This window comes from Octopus sinensis, linkage group LG6, assembly GCF_006345805.1.
Source record: "Octopus sinensis linkage group LG6, ASM634580v1, whole genome shotgun sequence".
In the NCBI taxonomy this organism is placed as follows: domain Eukaryota; kingdom Metazoa; phylum Mollusca; class Cephalopoda; order Octopoda; family Octopodidae; genus Octopus; species Octopus sinensis.
Window position 1 is genome coordinate 88,220,050 of NC_043002.1, and position 10,566 is coordinate 88,230,615.

The following is a 10,566-nucleotide window of genomic DNA, read 5'->3' on the forward strand; positions in this document are numbered from 1 at the left end:
AGCTAGATCATTGTGCAATTGTGAACTAATTTTTAGGTCAATTATAGACTGCAAGATTATTTGAATTTATGTGTCAGCTTTTGCATTCTTCAGTGTAAAGCAGGGATTTATTTGATTCAACTTTTGTTATAACAGAATCTACTTAAAAGCATGTAACTGTCTTAAACCTTTTAATGTATTTAATCTACTGAATTGCATAAAACTGCTTTAAACCTTCTGAGACCATCCCTAATTCTATGAAAAAATTTCCAATTTTAAAATGTTCATATTTGAAATAAGACTTTCCATCATAGATTTATTTAAGTCACTTTTGTTAAGTTTTGTTCTATAAAAACCAACAGCTTAACCCTTTCTTTACCATATTTCTGTTGAAATACACTGCTTATGTTTCAGTTAATTGTGAAAACAATGAAGGATTTTGTAAAATTTAGTAAAATAATTTTGTCATGGGAAAATATTACCTTGCTTAGAAAACAAGTGAGGGTTTACAACAGGAAGGGCTTCTGTCTATAGAAAATCTACTTTAATGAATTCCATCTGAGCCATTTGGCATGGAAAAGTGAACTGTAAATTCTAACGTAATTTATGTGTTTAGAACATAAATAAACTTAGAATTTTGATCACTTTAAAACAGTAAGTTTATATCTTAGAAGCAGGGGCAATCTCAGGCAGGTTGGTGCCAAAGCGATTAGTGAAGGAACAGTTAATTATTTTACTTAATCCCACCAAATGAGTGATTATTTTGAAAATTAATTGAAACTCATAGACAACATATTTCATTAGTTATAGAGTCATGAGACAGTTAAATGGAAATTAATTTTAACATTAATTCATTATTGGCATTTATTTCTTCAAATTCAAAGAAACAAAACTCAAAATTTCAGCAGAATTATAATATTTTATATTTGGTAACATTAGTCAATATTATACTATTGAGATATTATTCTATTTGTCCCTTTTCTGTAAATGGAAAATTTTCAGCTATCATTTTACACACAGTTCAAAATGCAACTTAATGCTGATACACAATTTGAATAGGCATAGCAGCCTGAAGTTTGCTTCCTGACCATGTGGTTTTGAGTTCAGTACCACTGCATGACACCTTAGACAAGACTTTTCTTTTATGGCCCTAGGTTGACTATGGCCTTGTGAGTGGATTTGATTGACAAGAACAGGAAAAAGCTCATTGTCTATGTATATATACATATGGATGTATATGTGTATATAAATATGAGTATATATACATACATGTATATATATATATATATATATATGTCTTGACATCTGATGATAACTATAAACAAGCGTCACCTTCATTTAAGCTGTATCCATTTCCAATCTTTCATAAAAGCATATCTGCTCATGGGAAAATATTACCTTGCTTAGAAAACAAGTGAGTGTTTACAACAGGAAGGGCTTCTGACTATAGAAAATCTGCTTTAATGAATTCCATCTGACCCATTTGCCATGGAAAAGTGAACTGTAAAACACCAAGTTTATAAACAACTTGTAAACATTTTAGTTTAGGATCTTGGAACATCAGAATTGGTATGTTACAATTAGGTAAAAACTGATGTAAAACTTTAGTTTTAGAAAATATGCCCCATTTTCACTTCAAATTTAAGAGGATAATCGTTGAAAAATTTCTTGTATATAAAAGGAAATTTGCAGAATAAAAGTGCTCTTTGTATAATGTGAAGCGACCCATTTAAAAAGTACTTCAACAGAAAGAATTTTAAATGATTGAACAAATTCAGGAAATATAATAGTGAAAAATAATATAAAATAAAATAAAAACAGATTACAAGAAAATTGTTCTACTTAAAATATCTTTGCAGGTTCTATACTGTAAGTTAATTAATGCAAGGTTGAGATACAATAACAAGTTATACTTCAGCTGAAGAAGCCTAATAAATTTGAAATGTACAAAGTTGTCACCCCTGCTTGTTCATCCAAAGAAGAATGTCAGCTATCCATTAATATTTTGTTGCTTTCAGCGAAGTTTGTTATTCTTTCATATCATTGTCAGGCTCGGTGTGATGAATGGGATGTTGGTGAGAAGGAACTTATGCAAATGAACAGAACAGACATTATTACTTTATTGACCAGGAAAGAAAGAGAGATACATACAAGCCAAATGCCCAAAAAGACAACTGTACAACGAAAGAAATTAAAGGTAAAACAGCTCTGTTTTCTCTCAATAACTAAATATATTTCTCTTAACAGTAACTGTAAATCACAAAAGGGCAGATGAGTAACATCAATGAATGAACAAAGAAGAAGATGATAGAAGGGAAATACTCTTTCAAAATTTGGCACAATGCCAGCAATTTTAGGGGAGTGGGTAGGTCAACTGTGTCAACCTCAGTGCACAACTGGTACTTACTTTATCCACCCTGGCATTTGAATACAGAACGTAAAGTCAGGAGAAATGCCACTAAGCATTTTGTTCAGCTTGCTACAATTCTACCAGTTCACCATCTTTGATATGGAGTAAGGAAGTTGTGTCTTTTGTTGTGCAGGTCATAGGTTTTGATTAATTGATTTCTCTTTTATACATCCTCCCATTATATCCATTTATCTACATTGCTATTCACTTTAAGAACTTTGTGAATGTTGCATAGTCTCATTAATTTTTCTCGTTAAATCTGAAATTTTTATCTTGTATAAGAAATCAATATTTCTCTCCTGAATTTTGTTGTGATTCAAATGTTTTCCCAATAATTCATTAAAGAAGGATGACACATCTGAAAAGTCAGTAGTATTATGCAATATGCAAATTGTGAGTAGCATTCAATATATGAATAGGCATGGCTGTGTTGTTATGAAGCTCACTTCACAACCACATGGTTTTGGGTTCAGTCCCACTGCACAGCACCTTGGACAAATGTCTACTATAGCCCCAAGCAGACCAAAGCCTTGTGAGTGAATCTGATAAATGGAAACTATGTGAAAATCTACCATGTGTGTGTATATCATTGTCATCATTTAACGTCTACTTTCCATGCTGGCATGGGTTAGACGGTTTGACAAGAACTGGTAAGCTGGAGAGCTGCACCAGGTTCCAGTCTGATTTGGCATGGTTTCTATGGCTGGATGCCCTCCCTTCCTAATGCCAACCACTTCAAGAGAATAATGGGTGCTTTTTATGTGCTACCAGCAACAGCCACAACTACAATTTCATGGGTTGCAATGGCCATGACTATGCTTTCACTTTTGCTTGATGAGTCTTCTCAAGCACAGCATATTGTGAAAGGTCTTGGTCACTTGTCATTGCCTCCATGAGGCCCAACATTCAAAGAGCATGCTACCAGCAATAACCACAATTATGAATTCATGGTTGCCATTTACATGACACTGGCAGTGGCCACGATTACAACTTCACTTGGCTTGATGAGCAAATTGCGAATGGTCACTAGTTATCACCTCAGTGAGGCCCAACGTTTGAGGATCATGCTTTACGACTTCATCCCATGTCTTCCTGAGTCTACCTCTTCCATAGATTACCTCCACAGTTAGAGATCGGCACTCTTTTACACAGCTGTTCTCATCCATACACACGCACACACACATATATATATATGTATATATATCAAAATTTATATGTATATAAATCAAAATCAAAATGAAAATCGAAATCAATCAACATCAATTGGAAATTGTAGCTGTGATACCAGTGCCGGTGGCACATACGAGAACCATCCGAACGTGGCCATTGCCAATGCCGCCCCGACTGGCCTCCGTGCTGGTGGCACGTAAAAAGCACCATCCGATCGTGGCCGTTTGCCAGCCTCGTCTGGCACCTGTGCCAGTGGCAGGTAAAAAGCACCCACTACACTCACGGAGTGGTTGACGTTAGGAAGGGCATCCAGCCATAGAAACACTGCCAGATCAGACTGGGCCTGGTGCAGCCTTCTGGCTTCCCAGATCCCAGTTGAACCGTCCAACCCATGCTAGCATGGAAAGCGGATGCTAAACGATGATGATGATACCTGTATGTGTGTATCTTAGTGTTTGTTCCTACCATCACTGCTTGACAACCAGTGTTGGTTGGTTGACAACAGAAATAGAGACGAACTGAATAAGCACCATATTAAAGTAAGTGCTGGGGATAATTCATGCAATTAAAGTTTTCAAGGCAATGCTCCAGCATGGCCACAGTCCAAGGACTAAAACGAGTAAAAGAGAAAAGACACACATTCACATATACAAATACACATGCATATATAGTGTGTGCTAATAATTGGCATTATTCATAAACTCTAAGGTGGTAAGCTGGCAGAATCATTAGCATGCCAGGCAAAATGCTTAACAGTATTTCATCTGCTGCTACATTCTGAGTTCAAATTCCACCAAGGTCGACTTTGCTATTCACCCTTTTGGGGGTCGATAAATTAAGCACCAGAGAAACACTGGGGTTGATGAGATTGACTGCCCCCTCCCTACAAAATCCAGGCCTTGTACCTATAACAGAAAGGAATATTCACAAATCCTGTAAGATATCCATTGTTTCTTCTAGCTTTCAGCGTTTCCTGAATGGTGAGTTCCCAGAGAAGTTAATATATTTTTGTAATGCAAGCAGAAATCAGATTTTTTTTGTATATGTAAATAATGTGGTTTCCAGCTCTGTTTATCAACCATGCTAATAAACATGGCAGAGGCAATTAATGCAATAATCATTAGTTAATGGATAAGTTATATAATACTACTCTTAATTGGTCCATATACTGGATGGAATCAGATTCTAAGTAAATAATATAACTTGTGATTTCTTTTAAAGGGGTTGATGTACTACTGTACAGCATCTTATCACATATAACTTCTGAAAGAGGCTGATTCTCATGAAGGAAATGTCAAAGGGTTTACACTGTGTGATGAAATACTGTGCAGGAGAAGACCCCATCAAAACTATGCAAGCATAGCATGGTAGTGGTTGTGGTACTGGTAGTAGGGGGTGATTGTCATCATCATAGTTGGCATCATTGTTGTCATTATTGTATCGAGGGTGGAGGTGGTCATGATGGTGAAAGTGGTGGTGGTGGTGGTGACAGTAAAAGGTGACGGATGTATGGATGTATAATATCTACATTTGGGTCTCTCCCTATACTGCCCCTCCCTCTCTTTGTTACCCTCTCATCTATTACTTATCTTCTGTACTATCACTGTGTCTCCCTACATCCACTCTATATATCTCAACTATCTCTCTCTCTCTCTCTCTCTTCATCTTTATTGGTATCCCTCACTCATTCTCTCTCTCATGTACACACACACATACACATACATATACATACATTCATGCACATATACACATGCATACACATGCACACACACACACACACATACATACACAAACTGCTCTGTGCCCTATCACATTATATTGACATCAATTACTCACTTTCACTCTTATCACCCCACACATTTCAATTTACAACCACAGTTAGGCATAAAACAGCATGGAATTTTCCATTTGATCATGCCACCACACAAATGCACCAGAACAATGACCAGCTGAAATATAAGCTAAGATCGCCTGATATGTCATAACCTTCATCTGTTACTGGACTGAGAATGTTTCAAATCCTAAGCACTTTGGCAGTCCCACTCAATTGCACATAATTATCAAATTTTTTAAAATTCCAGTCCATTGCTCATGAATACCCAACTCCTTAATGTTCTGCTCTATCACCCATCATCTTTATATATATAAACAGCAAAATGTCTGTGTGTGTGTCCTTTATACAAATCCACAATTTTTCAGTTAGAGGGCTCGCACTTTCTATGGTCATTCAAAACTGTCCAAGGCTGGTCGTGCACATCTTTACATTTCCCCAGTCACCCTGTAAGGCTATTAAAAAATCAATAGAAGTGACTTTTTTATGAATTTTCTATCCAAAACCCAATCAAAATGCCCGAAACTTGATACGCCAATTGAATGCCAGCTAGCTGTATGTGATTGGTCGGAGATCTGGACAGTACTCCCGTGTATGTATGCATGCACGCAGCTGTATATGCATGCACTAGCACTATGACCTGGCGTTGCCGGTTCATAGTGCTAGTTGATATCAAAATTCTTTTTGTTCCAGTCTATTGCTCATAAATATCAAAATCTCTATTGTTCCAGTCCATTGCATATGTCATACCAAACAAAGAAAAGCAAGAAGAATTACTGACTCTTCTTCAACAATGTTCTGTTGGGCAGATGAATGTTCAACTGATCTACTTCCATATCTATCTCACCAAACATGTGGATGAAGATATTTTACCTTTTATTGACAAAGATCTGTTTTTTTACATCGATGTTCTACGGTTAAAGGTAAGGAGGGTCTCTTTTGTAACTACAGTAGTTTCTAAAATCTAATCATTTCTTTCCACAGCTCATCTAATCCATACAGCTATTCTGTTCTTATACCATTGAGAGGTTAAGAAATATGGGTACAAGTCATGGTTGTTGTAGTTTAAGACAACCACATGGTTGTAGGTTCAATCTCACAATATGGCAATCTCATTCCTTTAAACTCAAAATTACCTTTATCATATGAGTGGAATTTGATAGCAGCAAATTATGTGTAAGATCATTTCATATATCATCATCATCATTATCATCATCATCATTGCCATCATCATCAGCATCATTCAATGTCTACCTTCCGCACTAAAATGGATTGAACAATTTGACAAGATCCAGTGAGTCAGAAACCGCATTGAGCTCCAATGTCTGCTTTTTTCCATGACATTACCATATATGTACTATATATGCATGTATGCATATATCGTAAGTATATAATAGTGTCATGGAAAAAGCAGATTGCACTGAATCCACTTATGTACATTTATACATACATACATGCATACACACACACACACACACACACACACACACACACACACACACATGTGGATGCAGTGTAATTATATGATTAAAAAAGTCACTTCACAACCTGAGTGCTCCCAGGTTCAATCTCACTCCATGGCCTCATGGGTAAATATTTTTTTATAGCCTCAAATTGGCCCATACATTGTGAGAGAAATTGCATAGACGAAAACTGTGCTGAAGCCAGTTGCATGGGCTGTATTTGTAATTCAGAGGTCTAGCCTTGTCACCCTGTCATACTAAATAAGCAGAGAATTCAATTCAAGGTATATCTGTGGAATACTCAGTCACTTACTGCTAATTCAATGAACTGGTCATTCATTTGGTCAAACAACTGGATCCTCATTATTGAAACCAATTTATTTTATTCTACTTGTCTTGGCTTTCCTTGAGGCCTGAACTCCTTGCTTCAGTATTAAGGATGCCTTCATGATATATGGCTTGTCTTCGGTATAGTTTTAGCACTGGCAAAGCCCATCCACTGTTAATTTCTTCAAGAAAGATAGACAGAACAGAAAGAAAATGAAGGAGAGAGAAAGAGAAGAATCTCCCCAACTGAGGTTTTATTTATCGGCCCCCCAATATGCAAGGTAAAGTTTGTTTCAACAGGATTTTAACTCAACGTACAGAGAACTAGAATGATAACTACAACGCAATCTATCAGAAACTTTAATGAGTTCATTTATATATACTCTTTACTCTTTTCAGTCATTTGACTGTGACCATGCTGGAGCACTGCCTATAGTCGAGCAAATCGACCCCAGGACTTATTCTTTGTAAGCCTAGTATTTATTCTATCGGTCTCTTTTGCTGAACCATTAAGTTACGGGGACGTAAACACAACAGCATCGGTTGTCAAGAGATGTTGGGGGGACAAACACAGACACACAAACATACACACACACACACACACACATATATATATATATATATATATATATATATATACATATATACGACGGGCTTCTTTCAGTTTCCATTTACCAAATCCACTCACAAGGCTTTGGTCGGCCTGAGGCTATAGTAGAAGACACTTGCCCAAGGTGCCATGCAATGGGACTGAACCCAGAACCATGTGGTTGGTAAGCAAGCTACTTACCACACAGCCACTCCTACACCTATGTGTATATCTTTAATCAATATACGCTGACAAAGAACAAGAAGAAAATAAGTACTTTTCCAACAATGTTCCTTGCAATATTAGTTCTGTATCAAGTTAAAAACACTCCCTTATCATCATCCACTTAGCCCCCTTTCATGTTCCCCTTCAGTAACACCTTCCATCTGTATTCTCTCTTATAATACCTACCTATCCACTTACTTACATACATATGTTGGCGGCGGCAGCGTCATCGCAATCGTCTAACATCCACTTTTCCATGCTTGCATGGGGTGGTTCGAATTTGTTGAAGCAGATTTTCTATGGGTGAATGCCCTTCATTTCACCAACCCTCACCTATTTCCAGGTAGGGTAATATTTCCCCATGACCAGACATGTTTTCACAGAAGATAAGAAATGAAGGACTGTTGGGACACGAAGTCAAAGCAAGGAGACAGTAGCACACACACACATGTCTCTTTGTCACACTCTAACCTTTCATCCTCTGACACAAGTTCCTCTCCTCAAATGAACCTGTCCCTCGCATAATTCCTTGTCTTTCAAGTTACTTGCTTATCCTGCCAGGGCTGGTGCCACATTAAAAGCATCCAGCTGTAAAAATCATGCCTGTGCTAGTCCCATGTAAAAAGCACTGTGTCCACTCTACGGAGTGGTTGGTGTTAGGAAGGGCATCCAGCCATAAAATCCCCACCAAAACAGACACAGTAGCCTAGGGTAGTTTTTCTACCTGACCAGCTCCTGCCACCTATCCTACCTATGCATGCATGGAAGATGGATGTTAAATGATGATGATGAGGATATACATATGTATACACATACAACACACAGAGATATGTATAGGATGGGCTTCTTTCAGCTTTCATCTAGCAATTCCACTCACAAGGCTTTGGTCAGCCTCAGGCTATAATAGAAGACACTTATCTAAGGTTCCACACAGTGGGACTGAACCAGGGACCATGTGGCTGGGAAGCAAACTTCCTACCACACAACCACATCTTCCCTTACAAATATACATTTAAATTTTAAACTGTTTTCAATGAGATTTCTTTGTTCTTTTTCTGTTTTTATTATATTTAATAAAGGAAGCATACAAACGTGCAAATAATGAGAAGCTACTGAGAAAGAAGACTCTGAACATACTGGAATTTTATCTAGAATCTAAAACGCCACCAACTGTTTGTGTGAGTTAAACAAAGATCCTTATTATATTTTTTTTTTAAATGTAAAAACTCAGAGACTCTCTCTCTCTGTTTCTCTCTTTTGTTACCAACCCACCTGCAACCACCCAAGTTCTGCGATACAAAATGTCTTATTCTAAAATGTTTATATATCTAAATTTAAATTTTCTATCAAAATTTCTTGTAAGAACTATTTACATAATTTTAGATTACCATCCTTGACGTTGGCTTTATAATGAACAAGTGACTTATTTTACTAAATTTCTCCAAATTTTTGATTAGTTTCATAATTAATTGAAGCATACAGATAAAGCGTTTGTTCAGAAATATGACAAGAAAAGTCATAAATGCCAAACTGGTAGAATCAAGAAAGAATTCAATAAAATACTCTGCAATATTTATTCTGCTTCCTTATGTCCTGGCTGCAAATCACACCAAATTAACTTTCCAAGTCCATTCAGAATCAATGAAATAAAGTAGCAATAGAATCATTGGACAAGATGCCAAACACCATTTCTTCCAGCTCTCAGCATTCTGAGTTCAAATCCTGCCATGATCTACATATGTATATTTAATATCCATTGTTCATTTTAACACCATCACATCCCTCTGGACTGCCTTTATTAGAATCCCCTCTGTTGTAAGCATTTGAGGCCAGGTCTCTGGTTTGAGAAGACCTTCCTTGTGTAGGTTTCATTTATGTGTGATATTTGCACTGGTTGGGTGCCTCACACATTTTCCTACAATGTTGTAGAAAGGAAAAATAGCAGGAACCCAAATCTCCGAACAAATAACAATAATAGTTTATTTTCACCGAAATAAACATTTCATCTCTGAACATTGATAGCGTGAATGCCAGGGGTAGGAAGCAGCAGAGTCGGTTTAAATCACAACTGTTGAAAACATTCTTCACAGCCAGCCAAGTCTGGTTTGCCTCTGCTCAGAGCTTTGTCTGGTCACGTCTTAATTCGTCAACAGCTGAAAGCTAAGAGCCTGAATAGCGGTAAAACCTAGCTGCTGCTGATTACTGAGCATGCACATAAGGGGACTTCCGGCAGGCCTACTGGAAGACACTAATCATTGCACATGCGCAGATGAACATCCCAAAATTGCGTCTAAAACCTGGCGTCACTACACTTGCTACCCACCAATCTTGGAAGTCTGAGAAAAAGACCATGGTAACTTTCTACTGATATGTAAAAAAAAACCAGCAACAACAAAACACCTTTTAAATGAAAATGATTAATATTGATTTAATTTACTCAACTAATCCCTTCCCCTGAAATTGCTGGCCTCATGCCAATTATTTATAGGTAATAAATTGTCTATTTATTTCATTGTTAGATTGATATTCCTAATGACATATACCAAAGAACAGTGGCGGAAGCACACCATTT

The 10,566-nt window shown here is 37.0% G+C and overlaps 1 protein-coding gene across 1 annotated transcript in view; it reads left to right on the plus strand.

Annotated features, from left to right (window-relative positions):
• Positions 1–10,566, plus strand: part of LOC115213437 — a 114,468-nt gene that overhangs the window by 96,605 nt on the left and 7,297 nt on the right. Inside the window, exons 21-24 of the mRNA XM_029782413.2 lie at positions 2,030–2,176; positions 6,122–6,313; positions 9,074–9,172; positions 10,514–10,566. The exon at positions 10,514–10,566 is cut by the window's right edge and continues 119 nt beyond it. Coding sequence (XP_029638273.2) covers positions 2,030–2,176; positions 6,122–6,313; positions 9,074–9,172; positions 10,514–10,566 — 491 coding nt within the window. The remainder of the gene's footprint in view (positions 1–2,029; positions 2,177–6,121; positions 6,314–9,073; positions 9,173–10,513) is intronic.